The sequence below is a fragment of the Leuresthes tenuis genome, unplaced genomic scaffold, assembly GCF_036924035.1.
Source record: "Leuresthes tenuis unplaced genomic scaffold, fLeuTen1.0.hap1 SCAF_5, whole genome shotgun sequence".
Classification (NCBI taxonomy): Eukaryota; Metazoa; Chordata; class Actinopteri; order Atheriniformes; family Atherinopsidae; genus Leuresthes; species Leuresthes tenuis.
This window is the reverse complement of record NW_027325359.1, coordinates 14,213,646-14,236,591: the sequence shown is the minus strand read 5'-3', so window position 1 is coordinate 14,236,591 and position 22,946 is coordinate 14,213,646. Positions and strand designations below refer to the sequence as shown.

The 22,946-nt window shown below is 41.3% G+C and overlaps 1 protein-coding gene and 1 long non-coding RNA gene across 4 annotated transcripts in view; one reads left to right on the top strand and one right to left on the bottom strand.

Moving 5' to 3' along the window:
• Positions 1-22,946, top strand: part of LOC140307360 (A disintegrin and metalloproteinase with thrombospondin motifs 20) — a 77,329-nt gene that overhangs the window by 43,530 nt on the left and 10,853 nt on the right. Inside the window, exons 24-29 of the mRNA XM_072386209.1 lie at positions 1,602-1,709; positions 3,264-3,428; positions 5,173-5,442; positions 6,972-7,133; positions 7,502-7,678; positions 20,496-20,663. Coding sequence (XP_072242310.1) covers positions 1,602-1,709; positions 3,264-3,428; positions 5,173-5,442; positions 6,972-7,133; positions 7,502-7,678; positions 20,496-20,663 — 1,050 coding nt within the window. The remainder of the gene's footprint in view (positions 1-1,601; positions 1,710-3,263; positions 3,429-5,172; positions 5,443-6,971; positions 7,134-7,501; positions 7,679-20,495; positions 20,664-22,946) is intronic.
• On the bottom strand, positions 12,554-19,216 carry LOC140307361 (uncharacterized). Of its 3 annotated transcripts, XR_011915817.1 has the most exons (4): positions 18,786-19,216; positions 17,871-17,924; positions 16,347-16,621; positions 12,554-16,308 (listed from the first exon to the last, which is right to left on the bottom strand). It is a non-coding gene; the product is annotated as an uncharacterized lncRNA (long non-coding RNA). The 3 variants fall into 3 exon arrangements; XR_011915816.1 differs by having other exon boundaries at positions 12,554-16,621; XR_011915818.1 differs by having other exon boundaries at positions 12,554-16,521.

The following is a 22,946-nucleotide window of genomic DNA, read 5'->3' as shown; positions in this document are numbered from 1 at the left end:
CAGACGTAAACAGCAAGTGATTAAAGACTAATGGTATCAAATGCAATATTGCATGCAGATGTTCGTTTCTTCATATAAAGACACTAAGAGGCATGATTAGGGCTCAATAAAATAGTTTTCTCACTAAGATGCTCATATGTTTTCAGCTCATTTGTTGCAATAAGCAAAGACCTTCAGAAAGTTAAACAGCGTGCAGTTGCATTTACAAAGAACATTGGAACACTAGTTAAAAAGTCCATGAAAATGATTTCTCAAATAACTTAAACCTTATTTTCAACAGAAACCAATGAGAAGACACAACTTACGTTGACACTCTTTTCCATACTTGCTCGGATCGTTCCAGAGCATCACTTTAACCAAAGTTAAAATCCATCAGTGTTCGGACCAAAATCCTGAAATGCAAATGCATTTTCTGGGCCCTAACTTGTGTAATATAGACTGAGCATAAGTGGGGAAAAAAAGTACTTGGAAATAGATGTTAAATCGTGGACACTACATTGTGTAGGCTAAAGGAAGAGATGTACCATCTGGCCGTGAAACATTCTACCTTCAAAACTGTAGCACTCAGTTCTCCAATGCTCAAAGATTGTGGTAAACAGACCTCTATTCCCAATTTAATTCAACAGGTGTAGCACCTTTTCTTTCATAAATGTGAGAGTTTGAATCTCAACTCATTGTATTATGTGTTTTAATTTTGCTTTAGAAACTCCAGCAGTCAATCCCGTAAAAACTGCTCCTCCTTATCAAGTTTTTTTTCCATGATCAGTCTACACTTTCTTCTTTCAATGAATGGGGATCTACGCCCTTCACCAGATGACTCTGACTCTGAAAACATCTAATCAACATGTAAATAAGGTTAAAAACTTCATTTATATCTGACATTTAAGCCACAAACATGCTTCACAATATTCACCTACTTGCTAACTTTGCCTGATGCTGCTTGTCAGGTGACACTAGTGCACAGTGGGGTCAGTAGATATCGAGTCCTACTTGTTGCAGAAAGGTTTAATGTTTACTTATTCAAAAGGTTTATTCAAACTTCCTTAAAATACAAACTTTGCTTTAGTGGAATTTTGCAAAATGCTCACGTGGGGCGTTGCTTTGCACTGACACCTGTTTAAAGTAAGCATCGAGTAGGAGATGGGACAGACGGCGCTCTCCCATTTCACCTGTGTGACTTTAATACGCTGCAGAAGCTGCCCCCCCCCCAGACATGTTGAAAACATGGTTACATCTGATATATTTCTGGGCTTTGTTTTCAACTCGTTTGTGTCAAAAAGCGGGCTTGTTGGTACACTCCTCGAACTCAGACACAGTCTTCTTGTGTCTAGCGGTCTCAGGACCTCGACGACCTTTGTGTCTCCAGACAGGCGATCTACAACAGCTTTTTCAAATTAAGGTTAGAGCAGATAAGAACAGACTTTGAAGTGTGTTGGTCTAAAAAAAGCCAAAAAGAAAAAAGCTAATTCTATACAATCTTCCTTTCCTTGAATCATTTAATCGAAAAGTGGATGCTGCCACATTGTCTTCCACCATTTCAGTCTGCCCTTCTAATACTCACGAACACAGACAACTCATCTTCACGTGGACATGTTTTGCAGGACTGTGAGATGCCAGCATGTCCGTGGGCCTCCCCGGCACAAAGCACGCCCCGTCCTGACAACTCTGCACAGCTGCTGACTCAGTGGAGATATGGCTCCTGGACAGCGGTGAGGTTACAAATTGGGTTCAATGGGTCCGTTAGACCTCATTCTCAACCTGTAGATTAGACAAAAGAAATGTGTTTTGTGTTAAACGGAAAACAAATCAGCAGACGTCGCCATTCATTGTGGTGTGTGTCGAGCTGGAGGGGGAGTTCTCTTCTGTGCTCTCAAATCAAAGTAAGAATATTGATGGGGTGGTTTATACGCGAGGAAGTGTTTGTTTTTTTGGTATATTTAACAGACGCAAAACACACCTCAGCATTGACCTGCGTATAGATTTTAGATTGACATATTCAGCTTCATTGTATAGCCCAACATTCCTTTGGATTGTTCATGCTCGACACAGCTGGGATCCTCCTCGGCATTGTCTTTTGTAGGTCCCCACTGCATCTTCACACTCGACACACACACACATGCGTATGCAGACACACGCAGGCTCCGGCGTCTGGGCCGAGAGGCCCCTCCGTCTCTCTGATAGTTTGCATTGTTACTCGTGGCAAATGAAAACCAGATTCCATCTAAACACGAGTGTACGGTTACTAAAGTTAAACCTCGTCTGTCAATCTGAAAGTCGGTTCACATGTCAAAGAGGCCAGCGCCGGTGTGGTCTTGCAGACACACACACAGCGAATGCGTGCACATTCATGCGCACACATACATGCACATTCATGCATACCTCCTCGAGGAGCGGAACTGCCATCCTCCCGAAAGTGTCATTGATATGAGAGGCATATTAACGTGTCTGTTTGAGCTGGAGCCATTTGATTGCATTTGCAATTCATCCTTCAGAAATGTTTACTGTGCTGTCCTCTTGAGATGATAGGAAAACATCCAGAGTTTTGGCAAGGGAAAGCTAACCATGGAGTAATTTCAGGACACCGGCGACTGCACAGTAGACAGTATTCTAAACAAGTTCATTTGTGACACCGCTGGCAGAGAAAACGCAGAATGAAAAGAAGAGAAGAAAGATCCAAGGCCAAACAAGTGTAACATTTTAAAGCGTCCTGCGTGACCATGTCGTAGTTTATTCGAAAGTGCGTTCTCCAGTCCTGCCCTGCGAGTTTGTAAATGTCTCCTGTAGGAATCTCTGTCACTGAATCAGGCTTACCAACATCTGAGCAGACCGCTTTGGTAGAAACAGACAATAGAAACGACCCGTGTTGACGAAACCCATGGATGAAGTCAACAGTCAAAACAAAGCCAAGATGAGGTGCTATTTTCCTCACAGATCACATGGATCCCAAGGTGCTGAAAGGTTATTTTTGCTCAGTATTTTGAAGGAAATCCAAGATTTTCTTACCACACGGGGATTGGTGAATCAGAACATCATATTGTAAAAATGTTTTTCCTTTTTGTATCACTTTATAAGGAACAAGTAGCCAATGGGGAGCTTCGGCTTGAGCGTAACTGCATGTTATTGCTGTCACGGTGCATTCTTTAAACAGCCACACGGCATATGACGATGTGTGTAATGCCGGCAGTAACATCACTTTTAAAACCAGAAAATAGGAGCCTTTTTAAGCTCCATGTAAGACGTGTTCTCTTCTGTATGTGCATCAGTGTTCGGTGACCTGTGGCAAGGGGAAGCGGGCGCGTTATGTCAGCTGTCGAGATGCCCAGGGAGGAGTGGCTGAAGAATCAAACTGCGCCCACCTGCCCCGCCCTCCAGAGTTCTCCAGCTGCTTCAGCCCTTGTGGCCAATGGCACGCCAGAGAGTGGTCTGTTGTGAGTAAAACATCCAAGCGGTTCCAATCAGTACAGATGTTTTCTGACTTAGTTAGCAACAATTACGCAGCTCATCATCCTGCCAACAATGTGAAAATCCCTCTGACACTCTGTGACTGCTTTGATCTGTCACTGTGCGTCTTGATCTTTGTTTCTCATTCCGCACTGATGCCGATATGACTGGAATCAATGCCTTTTGTAATAGGATAAAAAACGCCCAAGTGAATTTCCTTGAGGAAAAATCTCCTGCCCATTAAATTGATGGCACATTGATTTGATTTCAACGTCTTTTGCAGTACAAGACTTTTAGACTCAAGAGGCTTCGCATATTGAGGCATTTTAAACACCACGAAATCATGGAAACGTGGCACATTTTCAACATGGAAAAAAAAAAAAACTGTTGCAGAAAGAAATGCAAACAATCTCAAGGAAAGGTGTCCAAGTTCTATAATCCAAGCATCATCAGGAATTCAAACTAAAAAAACACAGAACACAGACTACATGTCAAGAAGAGCTCCACGGAGTAAAGTATTGAATGATTTCGTGCCTCAAGGCACCCAATCTGCAAGATGTTTCTATTTTACCTCATGGTTCAGAAAGCAATGCAGAACATTGAGCTAACACAATGCTTTTAATTCCACTTTGTTCTCACTCGAGATGTCTTGCACATTGAGTGATTTATGACGTGGGATGGTGTTTGAAAATACGTGAGCCCCTCAGAAACGGAACTGTTTTGGCTTTTGAAATGCCTGAAGTCCTAAAGTAGATAAAGAGCACTTATTAAACACAATGGAGCACCTAAGGAGAACAAACAAAGGAAGTTAAAGGACTTTGTTGCCATGTGCAGAAGAGATCGATTAGCAAAGATCATTTTGGGAGCCAGGTTCGTAATTGTCACCAAGGTTATAAAGGGACACAGGTTTTTGTAGCCTCTAATCAACTAAAAGCCTTTCTGCATGGCAGGACCCCGAGGGGAATGCCACCATCATCCGAAAAGAACATTACTGACCATATGCAGTTTGCTAAAGTTCCCCTTTGACAAACCAAGAAGCCGTCGGAAGAATGTCTTTTGGTTTATTTGATTAGTGTTGTGTTTGGAGAAAGGCAATCACTTTATTTTAGAGTAACAAAAGCCTTATCCCGTACGTGGAAAATTCATAGCTCAGGCCTGTTGTGCTGCATCTGGGCGAGGTTGTCTTCCCATCACTGGTTCATGGTTTATGATTTCCAAAGAAAAGAGAAGATGGCAATAAGAAAACAATTAGAAACAATGGTAAAAACAGAGGTTATTCTACGACAGAACGGCTCGTGCGCAAAAACTGACACACATCCCGGAGTTGAAGCTTTTCTTCACAGAGGAACGAGTTAAAATTCCTCTAAGCTGATGTGCAGGGCTTATTGACATTTACTGGAAAAGGTTCATCGCATTTACAGCTGAATGAGGGGGTCAAACCACATAGTAAAAGCAAAGGTTTCATGTACCTGTACCGCTCACAGATAAGCGATAGTACATCATCTGCTTCACTAGAAGAATTATCTAAAAATGTGTAATATTAATGCATCTTTTTTTTTACTACAAGTAGGACATGTAAAAATATAAGCGTTACAGTCGGATTACTTTGGTCTAACAAAAGTTCAAGCACCGCAGTCTTATAAATTGCATATTGTTTTCTTGTGAAAATGGTAGCGCCCTGCTTTTTCTCCTCCATTTGTAACACTTAGTATGCCTCTTCACTCCTCTTAGTGTTCTGTGACATGTGGTGTTGGAAGAACCAGCAGACAAGTGGTCTGTTCCAACTACCACCAGCCAGTGGACCAGTCCTTCTGTGACCCAGATGAGAGGCCTGTAACAGAGCAGGAGTGTGCTGCTGCACCCTGCCCCTCAGTCTACAACCGTCAGCCCATTTACGACCAGCCATATGGATATCCTCAGGATCCGAGACGTCATCCGGGGCACAGTAGCTGGAATGTCCCTTCAGCAGACAACCAGTGGAGGACCGGACCCTGGGGCGCAGTACGTTCAACATATATATATATATATAGCATGTTTTAAGAAAACGCTGTTCCCAGGGGGGAAAATGCTGTCTAGGGGGTGGGGAGAACTCCCAAAAAATTATCTGTCATTTTACAGAGAAATGATTTACTGGCACGCAAAAATGACATATTTTAACATATGGCCAGCATGGTATGTGGCATCCTGCATGTATCATACAGGCTATGCATGTATAATGTGTGTGCGTGCATATGTGTGTGTGCCTGTGTCTGTAAACACATTCTTGTGAACGCATTAACTCAGCAGTAGAGGCAGCAGATGTTTTCATTTTCCAAGGCAGAAGGCCATACATGGTAACAGATGAGTGTATGCGGAGTGCACAGCACGGTGCGCTGTGTGTACTAACATTCAGCACACTGCTGCTGCGTGTAGAATCGAGGTTATCGCAGGGTAGAGCCTCAATTCTTTGGCTAAAATGAGAACAAGTGTAAACGTGGAGGCTCTCAGTGACTTGTGCGGGGGCACAGGTTGATGTTTTGTTCTCTTTTAAGCTAGTTTGATGAGAAAAGTTACGCAGGAAGGATTGCCTTTCCCTGTACTGTTGCATTGCTCGGTAGTGAGACCAGCAACAGACGAGCAGTTATGTGCATGGGATGACTATTTCTAATGTGATCTAAAGCGCAAGAGAGCGAGGTCAGCGTCTTGGTGAGGTACCGGTGTTTGCTGACAGTTGTAGTGCTGCAAAGTTGTCCGTGACAAAATCACAGGTGGGCCTTTACTGCTGCCATGTTGATACCCAAAGCTGGACTGAACATCCGAGAATCAGCTGGCAGGTTTTTTGGCATCTTGCACATTTTCTCTGACATAAAACAACGCTGCCAGAGACGTTCCAGGTAGGAAAGCCAGTTGCGTTAGCTCAGGAAAACTGAAGACATACCGATGTATATATATATGTATATATATATATATATATATGAGTTAATCATCATCGAATAGAGCTCATTCTAAAATGTTGCTTTTCCAGCTCACTCTGCGTCCTCCCACCACTCTCACAGAGCACTATGTGGGAGGACACGCAGCACTAAATGTTCTCACTCCCATTAACAGAGGGGTTGTGTCATTGTAATTGGATGCAGAGCGTAGCGACTGCCTTGGTCAAGGCTGTGTGGTTCAGAAATTTGTTTGATATTCCCTGTTTAGTCTTGCATCCTCTGAAGACAATTGAGAACACAGCGTTTAGATTTGGTCCTGGTTCGACTCATATAGATTCAACGTAACGAAATGTATTCTTTGGGTCGTCCAAAAAAGGAAAGCCATAAAAGAAGGAAGAAGATCTATGAAAAAGGTTTTTATGATGAAATTAACCTGCAGTGAGACATAAAACACGAGTAATATACGAAACTCGTCTACCTGTGCTTTCTGGAGCTTCTATTCTCAAAGAAATCTACACTTTCCTTTCCTAGATAGATTCATATTTGAGCAACTAAAATAAAATTGAAGAACTGAAAAGGATTCTTTAAATAAAACTACATTCCGTGCGTGTTCTCCAGTGCTCCAGCACCTGTGCGGGAGGCTTTCAGAGGCGAGTGGTGGTCTGCCAGGACGCCGAAGGGCGCAGCAACAGCTACTGTGATGAGAGGGTTAAACCAGCCGAGTCCAAGAGCTGCGACTCTGGCCCCTGCCCTCTGTGGAACTATGGTGTCTGGGGAGAGGTGAGGTCACATGCAGGGTTACCCACACACCTCTTGTGTACTTTTTTTTTAAGTGTCATTTCTTTCACTTACAGTCATATGAAAAAAAATGTATGTATCAGGACAAGAAACACTCAACTTCACTAGTCCCAGAGCAGAACATGATGTGTTATTGTTCATCTTTGAATGTATTGACCTCATTTTAGGACCTGGTAAAGACCACAGAGGACCACAGAGAGGGTGTGCTTTCTTTTTCCACAGAGAACCAGGTTTCTCTTACTGTCATACTGCAGATGAAGCTCGCAGAGCTTTTAAAGCCAGCGTAGAATCAAGTAGAAATAATGAAGGCCAATAAAAGAAGGTTTTTTGTTTTTTTTTTCCTTTGTCAGTGTACCCAGACCTGTGGGGGAGGAAGGAGGACTCGCTTGGTGGTATGTCAACGACCCAACGGACAGAGGCTCAATGACTACAACTGTGACATCCTGGATAAGCCACCTGACATGGAGCAGTGCAACCTGCAGCCCTGCCCAGGCTCTGCCTCCTGGCATCGCCGACCATGGAAGCCGGTACGATAGTGCTAACAAATTTTCCTCCAATGCAAAGGGTGCATCACTGTGAGTAGACGCGGTGTGTGACAACACGACTTTTATTTTACGCCTGAAACTGTAGATATTTCTAAAGTAAATGCTGGGTTCGCCTGCTCCAGCCCACCCATACGGGCTCTGTAAAGGCATGGTGCTGATTACGAAAAAAAAAAACAGACTAAAACAATGCTGCTCTGCCCAGAGGATCATTAAAAACACATGGATCCTATTTTGAGTCAAGGCTCCAAATTAAAAAAAACCTATAAGCCAGGGCAGCGTTGTCCAACAGCGCCTCATATTTATGGAGGCATAACTCTGGAAAATATTTATTTCATACGTGAGGCGTGAAGTGAATGATCTTTTCTGTTATTGCTGTCCTCACCCTGTATCTGCAGTACACAAGTGTATATTTGTGTATAAGAGTTAAAAATGACGACTTTTATTGAACAGCAACGAAAAGCCTGTCAATGTATTTTGTACATGTATCTTTTGTACAGTATGACTTTATTTTTCAAGTAGATAGTTTTTGTTACTGAATATTTAATATTTCACCGGTGCTCTTGGTCAGGCCTCTCGTATTTCCCCGTGAGTGAATACGGTTTGTACAGAGGAAAAATATTTTCAAAACATCTTTCATTTCCCCACCTTTTTTTGTTTGGCCTTTGTTTGTGCTCAAGTTGAACCTCGAACGGCTTCATCTCCGTCAGGCTGTCAGCGCCTGGAAAATATCTACGTCGTCACATTTAAAACGAATATGAAGCAACCAAGGGCTGAAAAATAACTATAAGATGATATCCAAGAGCTAATTAAAGTTATGTATGTAGAACTGTCAATTATAGAATTATAGAAGAGGTTCTTTCTTTGATATTCAAGAAACTATCTGTACGATCTAGTATCCCATAGGAGAAGAGTGGCGGGCACAAATATTGTCTGACACCTTTCCACATATAGTTGGCATATTTGTGCTATTTTATATACAGTCAAGCCATTGGGCACGAGCCATTTTTAATGTTATTTGTCCCTCGATGTCGTAGGTTAGTGTTTTACTGTAGATTGACTCAACCCTGCCATCACATTTCTGTATGAGAGCGCACCTGCGATTCGATGCGAACATGCATTCACACGAACGACTACAGCAGCTTTAAGAGACCACTTTCTGGTCTCGCTGTGATATTTTGTCACTCTGATAAGGTGCTACTAACTCCTAACACGACCGATGGATTACCCGTAGTGGGAAGATAGCGTTTTGTCACATTTCAAGGCTTAGAATGAATCTATTTATTCTGTTAAGTATAGCGCGGTTCGATGTTAAGCAGCTTGTTGCACAGGAACGTGTCGGAGCAGTAAATCAAAACCACTGACAGGTTCTTTTCTTCCATCTTCCATCATTGCCCGTTAAACAAACCTACACACAAAGATACCTCCTTTTCATAAAATCATTGCTAATTGTTCTCTTTCTCTTTCCTCGTTTTTTGTTTTCTGTTTCTGAAGGATTTTTCTTTTTTTTTTTTTTTTTCCAGATGAATCTTATTTATTTGTTTACAATAGATTATTAATTGTTGCAGCTTTAATATTTTTGTTCCAGTTTATGCAACACTTTACTTGAACCGTCTGTCAGTCTGCACAGTCACGTGACCCTGGCAGCGATGCACAGGGATTCTGCACCTCAGGGGGCAACTGAACTCAATGAAAATAGCTGGGGTTTTTTGCTGACTTCACAAAATAGCGAAAACAAGTTGCATGCGTTTCCACAAACTGACGGGAGCGAAAAAAGATATACAACCCCGATTCCAAAAGAGTTGGACAGTGTGTAAAATGTAACAAGAAAATGGAATGCAAGGATTTACAGATCTCATAAACTAATATAATTTTTACAGTTGATCATAGAAATCATACGAAATGTTGACTTTTTTTTTTTCGTTTTACTTGAGGAAACATTGCTCTGAAATTGCTGCACATTTTATAGATGTTTTTTTGCCGTTTGCTGTAGCTCCGCCCATGTTTACTCCGAGAGACTCTGCCTCCCTAAGGGGCTCTTTTTTATAACCAATCATGTTACTGACTTGTTGCCAACCTAATTATTTTTAACGTGTTCCTTTCGTTGCCCTGGTCCCAACAGAGACTCGAAGCTGAAATCGTATTCCAGATGAGCATGTATTGTTTTTTGAAGAAATCGTAAAACTTCTCATTTCATATTTTATATGTACTCCTACGAATAATGAAACGTAGGCTCAGGAGATTTGCAAACCCCTGCATTCTGTTTTTTATTAAAAAAGATACAGCATGGTGGTAAATTCTTTGCCAGTTAGTTGGCGTTGTCTTCTTCAGACTGGGCTCAGTTTGTGTTCCTTCGAAGTACAGATGCTTGATAATGTGGTAATACCCTGCTAACACCGCAAGCATTTCAACGTTGCTAAATCAAACCTACAGGTCAAAGTTCGTTAGGTGATTGATATAGAAAATGATACACCGAGGTTGATCAATGTGAAGGGATGAGGCTCTTTGACGTAACACATTTTTCTCTCTTATAAATTACCCTCCTCATTCTTATGTCTCAGACTTTTTCATGAGAACAAAGTGACCCCCACGGTGGCCCTAATCTGCGTTGTTCAGATGTCCTGCAGTTTTTATCTGAACTTTCTTTCACTGTTAAACTCAAAGAGCAACTAAACGCCAGCTGAAACGAGCTTTCGCTCTTAACTTTGCTGCAGTGACGTCGAGGTGTCCTCCATGGCTCGTCTGCACCATGCGAGTTTGCTTTAAAGCATGCAGCTTAAAACTCTTTGACCGCGCTCAAAAGGACTGCAGTTGTTTGGCTACAGAAGCCAGCGAGGCTGCTTTAAAACTGCTGCAACTGTACAGACGTATCCAGCTGAACTATGAATTATGCTCTCTTGCAAACAGTTAAAAGTCCACTTTAGAATGTCCCATGTAAGCTCAGTGAACTACATCTGGATTACCGTAAATGATCAAGACGAATTTCAAGTGAAGTGTTGCATCTAGCTCTGTGTTTATGTTGGTATTCTCCCCAGTTAGGATGTGTGCAGTCTCCCTCTTTGTGTTTTTTGCTTCTCTCCCTGTGTCTGTGAAGACTTCCACTACAACCAAGACTCCTCAGCCATGGCAGTGTAACCCCCCTCCCCCCCTTCCCTCTCTTTTCTGCTCACCCGTGGTGCAAAGTTGCACAAACTCAAGGAGGCAACTCTGCGTTGTTTTTTTGTTTTTTTCATATTTTGGTTCGTTGTTGTTCATTTTGCTATTTATTTCATTCACATGCAATAATACCTAAATATGTTAAATTAGCTTTTTTTTTTTTTTTCAATTGTAAAAACTATTAAAGAAAGTTAACTGTGACATTTGTGTTGTTTCTCAGTGCAGTACTTTACTGAAACAAAATACAAGGCTCTGCCACGACCGACTTTACTCATTGCTTTGTGCTTCAGAAGGCTATGAACACATGTAAAGCATTGTTTCACTGTGTGTGGCGGTACAAGCTGGGAAATGATGAGTACACATCAAAATGACAAAACATTCAATATATCATTTTTTTTCTTTGACATGGGGACATATTTTGTTTTATTACGGCAATTTATTTTTCATACACGCTGACTTTGTTGTACACTAAACCACCTGCATGGCAGAGGGTGAGGCGTGCTGCGAACACCTCATGGAAAAGACCTGACTTGTAGGTCATTATGGTTGTTTTGGTACTTGGCCCTCAATTGACTTCACTCGTCTCTTTCCTTAATTCTTCGAATAATTCATTCTTTGGGGACACACTTAAAATCAGCTTCTACAGTGTATGTAGTGCCTCGCATCACTTGGAGTCTCGTAGTGTGAAAACACCACGGGACTTTTTCCTTGTTACGTTTTCTAATGTTTAATTTTGTAATTTCCCCAGAGAAAACGGACACAGTCCAAATCAAACACTGGCGCTGGGTGGCACATCTGTTAGCCATTGCATTAATGGAGTTCTCTGTAATGCATTTGGCAGGAGACCGACAGAGTCTTTATTTACTACAGCAATAATTGGTATTAATTCATGCTGGCACTTGTTGTTTTGCTGAAGAGATCCAAAGACATGGCTTGAAAGACCTCACTATTTATGGAATATGGAGTTCTGATCTATGAAGTAAAATCAAACAGCATGTTCAAATAGTGGAGAACTCAACTGCGTACTGCAGGCTTCAAACAACTCATACAGGATTGTACTGCTGGATACTAAGAAAAGGAAACCTATAATTTATCAACAGCAGTGACTAACTCACTTAAAATAACTGTAATAATCTGTAAAAAGTAGCAAGGCAGCTTACACGATAATTAATAAACTTGTCTCTTAAATCAAATCGTTTTAAATCAGTTCATAAACCAAAACTTATGTAATGGTCTTGTGAAATGATATTATGTCTCCGTGGGATCTAAAAAATGAATAGCCTAATAGCATTTTAAATATATATATATATATGTAAATATATATATATCACATAAATTATAGTCTCACCGAAGATCTCATATTATAGTTAAATTCCTTCTTTCTGTATGGTTAATTTATCATTTTGCAAAACTCAATAGCTGCTACACTGTACCTGTTTAATTAATTTGTCATATCTAAGCTTTGGGTAAGGTAGTGGAAATTAACCTAACAGTGACCGCCATACCTACTACAATCCTGAAAATGGTCGCAAATTGATTTTCTGATAAATGTAACAGAGAGTATTCTTGGAAATGGGCATTTATTAACAGAACTGTCAAATACAATACAATACAAATCTACAAATGAAGGCTTTTGGTGTCTTTTTTTCAATATCTTTACAGTTGTCTGCAGTGTTATCTTTGAGTTTAAAGAATAATGAGAAGAAAAATGACCAGTTTTATTGCACAAATAAAGGATTATTGACACATAGTTCAGGTAAACTATCAGGAATGTGAACATTATTAACTAATTACCTTAAAAGCAGCGCTGACATGGACCAACAGTGCGGCTGTGTTTTATACATGGTCAAACAAGGCAACATTTTAGTAATGTATGCCTATTTGTTGCGAACAAAAACATACCGTTTCCTGTCCAGTGTGGCTTTCCCATGGAGGGGGGTGTTAGTGGAGTGTCTGCAAGCTAATCATGGCGCTTCAAATGCAATCCACATGCACACCACTGACATACTTGACTTTGACCTCAAGGCACCAGGCAGGAATATTCTCTAAACCTCTCACCTCGAGTTCACTTGCTTGTGACATCATAGTGCTTGTGTTTCGTGATCCTGCCCATATGTCTGTCGTATTTGAGCAATTGAATTAGTGGATGGAAGGTCCCTCGCTTCATCTGTGTTCACAAGTGAGGTTCTTGCTGCGGCCTTAATTCAATTCTACGTTAGTAGATAATGTTTCATTTTGGCCTTTGGGAGAAAGCTAAATGATTCTGTGGCCAACAGATTTTGGCAAAGCATGAAAAAATTTGGAAATAGAAAACCAGATGCTAGTGCATGTTATCTGAAGATTCCAAATATTTGGATCACAGCATGGCTTTCACATCAGGGATGGAAGTCCTTTTAGGACAATCAGCTGGTAAACACAGAGCCCCGTTAAACATATTGCACACCATTAAGTAGAATTTCCTTTCATAGCACTTGCGTAAACATTCTTTTAATTTATTGTTTGAGGCTCAGTTAACCAGTGCTATTGATAATGACTTTGTTCGGGCAGTCATTTTTCTGGGGCACTGACAGAAATGAAGAGAGCAGCCTGTACTGTAGTGAGGGTAGATGTTGTTTTCATGGTGATCGGGAGCAGCTGCAGTGTGACAGAATGAGAGAAGACGGGACACCAAAGTCTGGAAACATTTAGTCTGGGCAATCCCAGGCCGAGTGAATGACAGAGGGCATGGCCTTGTTTCGACACAGGTAGAAGTGTCTGCTTTACCCCAACCCATTGCTTTACTATTGAAAAGTCATTTTAAGCCTCTAGGAGTTACTTCTTAGCCTCCATTAAATGTATAGTACTCTCATATGAGGCTACAAGGCTACTACTTCAGTCTTGGCAGGGCCTGGTCCTGTCTGGGCCTGTCAACGCTATTAAGTTGATGAAGTGATATGAATATGAGGCAGCTTTTCCCACTCTTAATGAGAAAGACATTGATAGACTGGGTGTTAAAGCTTGAGTTCACTAACAGGGACAGCTGTTGATGTGTGACGTCTCATCTTCTCTTGATGTCAGCGTTTTTTCCATCACAGGTTTAACTGTACTCAAACCATACCATTTGACTGAATGTGTTGCACTTTCCTTGTGACTTAGCTACCTGTCAGGTCTGTTTCTGCTTGTTTATCGTCAAAGTCAGCAGGGCCACTGGCTCACAGATGCGAGAAAATTCCAGTGTGTCAAAGGGTGTCTGATGAACTATTTATCAAAGTTACTTTGTCAGGCCCTGAAAGACACCCACAGGTGGAATTTAATATTTTACCAGGTGTATCAAAACTATAGCTTTCGTGTTTCAACATAAAGACAGTAACAAAAGGTGTTCAAATATAGCTAAATCATTCAATAGTTTCAAGGGATATTCTGTTATTTTTAAGGTGAGGTTGTGTGACGTACTTATCTGCTGTCAGTTCTCAGTAGGAAAATCAACTTTAACAACTGCCTAAGTTTGTTTTTTAGACAGTTATAAGAATCACTCCTGTCCCAACTTTAAAGCCCAATATGGCTGCCTCTTGCATAAAAAAGCTGTGATAGCTGTACTAATAAATATTTGTGAGCACTCCTGTCGTGAGTCTTGTTAAATCAAAGGCACACATAGAACAATCCAAGCTTTTTCTGGTGTATACATCATTAAGATGTTAGTATGTTCAAAATAGAATGGAATGCGGTGTTATCAACTTGTATTGTTAATAACTGCTTGCTTGGTCAGTTAGCACAATAGTGAGAAAATCTTACTGGTTTTCCAACTATTAGCTGTCACAGCTAAGGTGTGTCATAATTTTCAGATCCAACTTCAGAGGCAAATGAAATGTGTCCAGTAGACAGCAGTCAGATCGCTCTCCGTTTGGAGAAGCTGTGAAAGTTGACTGGGTTGTCCAGCTAGCAACTACTAAGAGTGGGGACTGAATTTTCACCTATTCAAAACAACTCAGTCATCATAAACTTATAGCAGTTTGAGCAAAAACCATATGAATTTTTACACAGGGCAACTTGTGCATCAGTTATCTGTTCTTTTTTGTACTATATGTTAGCGGCCATGTAGCAACACAACAAGCACATTTTTCGATTGTGGACATATAGTGTCAAAGTAAATACCCATTTAAGCCCAAAGTGAAGCAGCATGCAAATGCAAACTACAGCAGTTGCTAAAAAAGCAAAAGGTTGACTGAATTTAATTTTTTTTTTTTTTTCAATGGCAAAAATGAGCAACTCTTCTGTTCTCATTTTGAGCAGCTGCTAGCTTTCCTCATCCATCTACTGCCCTGGCCGGTTCACCAAACCGAGAGTGCTCTGACTGCTTTCTTCTACACGTATGATCTCTGACTCATCTTAAGTACTACACATCCTACCTTGAAACCCTTAAAATGACCACAAAAAACTGTTGGGTGGGTTGGATGTTACATAATTGACCCCTGCGTTATGCATGTGGACTTTATGTGCCTCCTCTCAGTCTTTGTTATTTGCCATGGCTTTCTCTCTTCCTTACTCTTGTTTTATGGTGGTGTTTTCCTCTGATGGAACTTGTCTGATAATAGGTTCAAGATTAGCAGAGCTCAAAAAAGAAAGGAAAGCAGAAAAAAGGACAAAGAGAAACATACTGTTGAAGATAACGTGTCGGTGGGAAATGTAGAAACATTGTTTGTCCACTTTGCGATCTGCTCATATATACCAAAAAAGTTCGATATCACTTTGAAAAAAAAAGAAACAATGGGATTATCTGTCTCTTACATCAGTTGCTTGTGTTTTTCATCTTTTTTTCCCTAGAAATGCAAGGTCAAGGTTATCCACTTCTGGCTGGCTGCTATGACAGATTAGAAAAGCAGCTGTGTAACATTTAGCAGGAAGAGAGGATTAGACTTGGATGCTCAGAGTCAAAGGCCACTACTTTACAACTTCACAACTGGTCTGCAGTTTGTGTTTTAAAGTTTCAAGAATCAAGAATTTGCCTTGCTCTGTTTTTTCTGGGGTGGTTCTTTCATTTCCCCCAAATATTTTATGTAGTGGTGATTTGCTTGATTTCTGAGTGTAACATAGTCACGGAAAAAGGCACAGTGGAAAGTTTACACACACGTTTTGTCATTTCATTTTTACTTATGATTGCCATTTCCGAGCGATGTTGACATAAAAAGGAAACTGTGTTGAAGACTGTGTAAATGCCTTGTCAGCCAGCTGTTTGTTTAAAGGTTCAAAGTTGGCCGAAACTGGCATGTCGTGCGGAACATGCTGTTTAGTGGTCATCAGGAAGAACTTTGCTACAGCTCTTGCGGCTGACAGTCTGTCAAATACTGCAGAGATAGAAACAGGAAATTATTTCCACATCAAACAAACACATGAATCCCAGGATTAATAAGATGGGGAAATCAACTTCAGTGTATATATTGCGGTTAGATGCATTTGCATAAACATTTGTTGAAATGTGATATCTCTATTTCTGAACATCTTATAAGATTGCATTGGATACAGAAATGCCTGGATTTTAGTGTGTTTGCTGTGCAGTGTGAGTCTGGGTATTTTGTTGGCCCGACGGATAAAAGATGTCCGACTCCTGACATTCCTCTGCCCCATGGCGCCGCTCTTACCAGCTGTTCCCATGTTGATAGCATGTGTCATGTTGACTTCTGTCCTTTGAAACCTCCCTGCAAAACAAGACCATGAACAGAAGAGTCTGGATGTTCTGTGTCTTCCTGATCCGTCTTCTTCACATCACTACCTTTATTCCTCACACCAGAGAGCATGCTGACAGGGATAAAGCACAAACACAACACAGGACACCATCTTTAAGTATGTTCAGTTCCTTACTATCATAATCACAACCTTTACTTGACAGAATTTCTTTTTTCTGTTTTTTTTTTCATGAACATGAGTTGCCATTTAGGCACATTTGTTAAAAGATACTATATCTCACAGCTTTGATAACACACACCTCAGGACATAATTCTACACTCCCCTCCCCAGTCTGCACCAGCAAGTTTGTTCTTGCTCTGAGTCAGCACGGAGCTCCCTTAAAGACTCTATGTACAGTTACCATATGCTCAGTATTACCATCCTCTTGCAGTGTAAGCGTGTTGCAATGTGATTGGAATTCGACCTTGACCTCATATTCCAACAGGTAGTCTTACTTACTTAGTACTTGAGACAAAAAAAAAATAAAAATAACAGCGATTAAAACAGAGATCAAACAGAGACTTGTCTGCCATGCTAAGAGCAGATTTAGTTTCATATCACAGTTTATGTCAGAAAATCAATGTAAAAATGGAGAAATGAGGCTATACTTATCAGAAGAATGCAAGTTTAGGAATTAGTTATCCAAACAGTCAACTTAATCTCGCGAAACAATGCAAAATAGCGAGAATGGTCCACAACTCCATATGCTGCAGCTTCACAAGGAAAACTTGTAAATACTTGTAAGGATCAAACAGGGGGTGGCAGAAACTACAGGCCTTAGTGACGCTGGAGACTTTAGTGCAGAAGACTGCTAGTTTGAAATTCATCCTGCAGAATGTGGTCAACAATAATTGTTCTTTACTTCCCTCCTACTGGTGATCCCTTACTTTCCACTGCGCTCTCACCGTCGATTGGTTAGGGTTTGGGATTTTTTTCGTCTATGGTTTGGTTTCCTTGTTTCAAAACACACGACGGGACAATTACAAAAATCTAAATTGTGATGGCATACACATTTTTTGTTCATTTGTGCTATTCCCGTTACAGCGCATGAAGGCCAGAGATTACGTTACCATCTCACAATTTAAAACTATAGATTGTGAAGCGAATATCCTTTGAGCAGTGGGATGAATGGTTTTATGACATGTTCTCTGGTGAGACTGGGCTGAAACAGTTGACCTGAGCCACGTGTCTAGTTATGATTTTGGAATAAACTTTCTCTCTGTGAGGCATTGCGTAGTTTTAACTCATTTGAGTGTAGATTCTAAACAGTCAAGTTTTTTCTTAGACGCTTAACAGGTTCCATTTTGCCTTCTTGGCTCACCTGTATTAGGTGTCCCAGTGGGTGGGGTCATCCTGAGCTATCTTCCGCTTGGTCCTAAACAGAGACATTGATGCACAATAAAAGTATATCATATCTATGTAATTATTTATTCGGAATTTATTGGGAGGAAATCTGTCATATTTTGTTAATCCAATCAATCAAGCGTCTCTTTTCAAAAACTCCTCAGGCCGTTTTATGCTTTCATAGTGCAGAGAAGGCATGAATTAGCCAGGTTTGCTTTGGCTCTTAATTATGTAATTTGCTTTCCGAACTACGAAAACTCCTTCACATCAAAAGCGCTGGGCTGGAGCCACTAAATCGAATAATTACGAGCTGTCTCTTTGTATGTATTAAATTATATCAACCACACCTTTCTCAGTAGATGTTTCTGCAGGGGATGAAAAAGAAATCAAACAGTTTCTCATAGGCTGTTTTCCTTGGCTGATTTTCAACTGCCCAACCTTAAGCGTCTGAGTCAGTCTATTTTATAGTAATCCACTTTATAACAAGATGAAGCTCGCCGGATTATATTAGATTTAACCCACCTAACCATGTGAAATTAATTGCTGGGACAAAGTGGGAGGGCAAAGCTATCTCAAGAGCTTCTTTTCCCGTGTGACTCCCTCGTATTCCCAACTCTCCTTTTGAATACACCACATCACCTATATATAGCCAGTATGCCATACATAGAAGTTAGATTAAGTAGTATTTCATACCAGTCAGAGCACCAGGAATCAAATTCTATTATAACACAGCTTTCTGCTTTAGAATCAGGCATCAACTTTATCTCAAGGCATACAAACATCCATTGTGAATTTCTTAAACTTCTGAGACCACTATTTTTTAAGTAAAAGACAGTAGAAGTACAGTAACTTGCCCCTCTTGTAGAGGCTGAGTGTTGAGTGGAACACTTACCTGTAAAGCCCCACAACCGTAGATCGGCTGAGCTGAGGTCCCTGAGTCCTTGCCCTCGTCTTGCGAGATGAAGTCGTCCTCCGGTCCCAACGCGCTCTGCCAGCTCTTTTTGCTCTACATTACCAGCCCTGATTAACTAATGGCTGACAGATGAGGTTGGCAGGTTAGCGTGGGGGAGCACAACTCTATATAACGTCTTTTCTCCCACCGTTAAACTGTATATATAGTTCAGCTGGGGGAAGTGTAGCCCGTATGGCTGTGATTTTCTTTCCTTCTCTCTTTTTTTTCTCCCTTTTTTTTGCCTCCTGCTTTTACAGCAGTGAGGAGGGGCTACCCACCCCCCCCCATCCTCTTGCCCTCCCACCTCCAACATGTTTGCCTGTCTCCTCTCTTGTCTGAGGTAGAGGGAGTTCTGTTATCATTTCTGAGTGAATGTGCGGCTAGTGTGTGAATCTGCCATGCTCTTGGCTAGTCACTTCAGCCCTGGCCTCGGCTTTGATGTGCTCCGTCAGCTGAGCCAGCCCTGTGTTTAAAATGCCTTAGTAATTACAATGTGTATGATGCATGTGTGTGCAGTGTTAACCACTGCTAACAGGAACAGGCAGAAGGTGGCTTTGTTTAAAAGGGTACTCAAATCTTGTTTAGAAGATTTCCCCTTTTGGCTTCTCTAAACTGAAAAAAAAGAAGAGGCTAGTGTCTCATTTCCAAATTCTATAGGTCATCATCTGTGATAAGGTCATCACCGTGAGCATACAGAGACGCTCATGGGGTTATGCAATACTCTGAGATCATAATTAGAGGACAATGCGACATTATGTTTATTATTTGGACTGGAAAATACGCAAAGACAAAAACTGTAACTCTCCTCATCTTGTGTATTTTATTCCAGCACCCCCTTTTTGGAGTGGCTTTGTATAGGGGCGCTCACTCATCAAGCAGAAATAGGCACCCTAATTGCTGTCTGGCCTCACAGGGACTGAAGTCTCTAGAATAATTTCATCAACCATCTCGGGCCTTTTTCGGAGCTGTCATCAGCGTGTCTGGTTTTTATTCATTATGTTTTCTTCTTTGCTGCTGAGCCTTCCTGGACTATGTCTAGGTTACTTATTAGTACCAGATGATTGTCCCACCGTGTGTCTCCGTTTCTTTCGGCATCTTTCCTTTTCCTCGCACACGCCTCGGTCATTCACAGCATCTCTAAAAATAATTCCTTTGTTTACGGCTTAAATAGTTGGCTGCATTCCATCCGCATGTGTGATGTTTGACTAAAGCTTTAGGTGAAATCCATTTAGGTCATTTAGTTCATTGTGTTTGCAGTGTGGTCAGTTGGCCATGTTATGCTATAGGGAAGCTGCCGATGGGATTTCTGATTAATGGAGTTTTGTTGCATTGAATGACAATATTTTGCAAAACAACAAACAAAATCCTGGATGAACGCTGGATCTTTTACTTCGTTTCCCCTGAATGTGATGAAGAACCTAATTGACAGTCATTTCTGTATAGGAATGTGAACAAGAAAAATGAAACAGCAGAAGATTTAGGCAACAAGATTGTGAAATACTCTTACTTCGCAGATTTTATAGAAATGTAGTTTCTCTACCTGTAAGTGCTGTTAGTATTGACACGGAGCCATGAACTGGATTTAGCTAAAAACGTCTTTTCTTTTGTCCACAACAACCACTCTCCCCTCCTCTCTGCTTCCCTTTCCAGTGTTCAGTGAGCTGTGGTCGCGGCATCAAGCAGCGGGAGATAGCCTGTGTTCACCAGAACCAAACCAAAGTGGAGGAGATTCACTGCAGTCATCTGCCTCAGCCGCGGACACAGAAGGCCTGTCGGGCTCGAGGATGTCCCACTTGGAAAGCCAACAGGTGGCGGGAGGTATGTTTTTCTCACTGTCTCCTTTGACTCTGGTAACAGCCCGAGCCGCAAACTGCAGAGACTCAAGCACAAACACAGCAGGAACCTGGGAGGGGGGAGGGTTGCAGATGTAGGACATACACAGAGCACCTGTCCAATCACAACTAAGTTTATTCACATTGAAGCGTAATGTCATTTCCTCAAGTGTAAGCTAAACACTGCAGGCATGGTTTGCAAATCTGTTTATACAATGTACTTGACATTTGTATTTCAGGTTTATAATATTAAGGCAGAATGTCACAAATCTCTCTGTAAAATAATCGACAATTTCATGGGAATCAGCTCTCTTTGAAAACTTTTTTTCTTGTCAGACCACACACTGATCACAGTCATACATATCATACAAGCTATCCTAATTAAATATAATAAACACGGAGATCCAGAGGTGCAGCTGGTGTAGCCATATAGACTCACACTGGTTGTTAAGAATGACACAATACAACAAGACTGTCATCTTCCTTGTTTGTTCATGCGGGAATGATTATAATTACACTCACAGAATGCTAACTCTAGTGATCCTGTAATCAGCTGCATGCAGATGATCTATAATGGTGTCAATTAAGGTGACGGTGGTGTGTATGTGGGGGTTTCTTTCTTTTAAGATCATAACCCAAGGGAGAAGTTTGTATTTCTATCCAAAAACCAAATTATTTTATTGCCTAACCCTAACCAGGAAGTGACGAAAGTAATTTCTCGTGAATCGTTTTATTGACGGAACGTGAGCCAGAAGTTTTCTATATCTCGATGTCGACACTTGGGAGTATCGAGGATGCCAAAATATGACAAAACTAGAAATAGAAAATGTGTCTGAATACGCTGTCACTGCATTAGGCTTTAGTTGGGATCTCTCTAAAGCTGTGAGGGGACAAAAGGTCTATGACAACCCATGCATCTATCTGCCCCCCTCCACAGAGCTCCTGCCACTCCCCAAGTCTTTCCACTCTTTGAGGGTGTCCTCCTCCTCTTTTCCTTTTTCTCTCACTCGTGTCTGGAAACAATCATCTTACCCCCACATACCACCAGCAACCATGAAATCCTCAGCTAGGGCATAAAGATGTGTTTTATATCTTTATATGCATGCATGTGACAACTTTGAAACCTCAGCACCCAGTTTCTGTGTTATTCTACTGTCCTCTTATCCATCTTGGATGTATAATGGGAAGCACTTTAAAGGAGCTGCTGGTAAGAGGTGGCTGAACTCTGATCATTATTCTTGTCTCTAAAGACAAAACCATTTTCCCACGGTTGCTGTTTGTAGGGCTCTACCCGCCCATTCAGAATAAGATTTCAAAAGGCACTTAAAAAACAAGTTCATAACTATAATTTCAAATGTTTCTTTTACTGCTTGTTTTTCAGATATCTGACTCAACCTCTTAATTTAAGCAAGCAAGCTATTTATTTTTTCACAAAGCTCCATTAACTCACATCCATCCATTGATTAGCTATAGCCACTTTTTCCTGAGATGCATGGGCCAGTAGGCGGATGCATCCTTTATGGGTCAACAATCCATCAGAGAGATAGACGTCTCACTCATGCCCTACTTAGACTCACCAATTAACCTAACTGCACGGCTTTGCACTGAAAGGCCCCAGCCAGCCAGCTGGGTTCAAACCCACAACTGTCTGTCTACAAGGCAAGACATCCCAAAAGGTTAATAGGAAAACCTGATTTTAATTTGGGTTAACTGGCCCTTTAAAGTCTGGGTCTGTTGACTCAATACTGTTGCGAAATCACAAGCACCGCGACTGCCTTTGCAGAAATACAGACTCGGTCAGAATCGAAGCAGTCAACAGTGGTCAGAGTCATTTTAACAGCAGGTTCTATTTTCATGCTACGTATGGTTTTAACACAAGGAATTTCTTTGATTTGAAAGTCAGATTCCTTATGACGTCTTTTGTTCTCTATCCAAACTCAAGTTCTTGACCCTCTACATCCAACCACGCATTCTGCAATGATAGCTCGCAACTGCAGTGTGAACACATCGACACTAACGGATCTGGAAGTTCCGGGAAGCTGTATGCCGTGCAGATTTTCTGATGGCGTGAAGCAGCCGAGGCCTGGCAGTGCTCTGTGATCTTAAGAGTGGGGCTTACAGAGAAATCAGCCTGATCAGCTCGAGTCTTAAAGAGTGCTTCGTCAGTATGCAGGTCTGGCTCTCAAAGGACATCAAAGAGATGTCTGAGATAGACGCTAGTGTGATCCCAGATAAGTGCATTGAGCAAGGACATTGAACAGGGCAGATC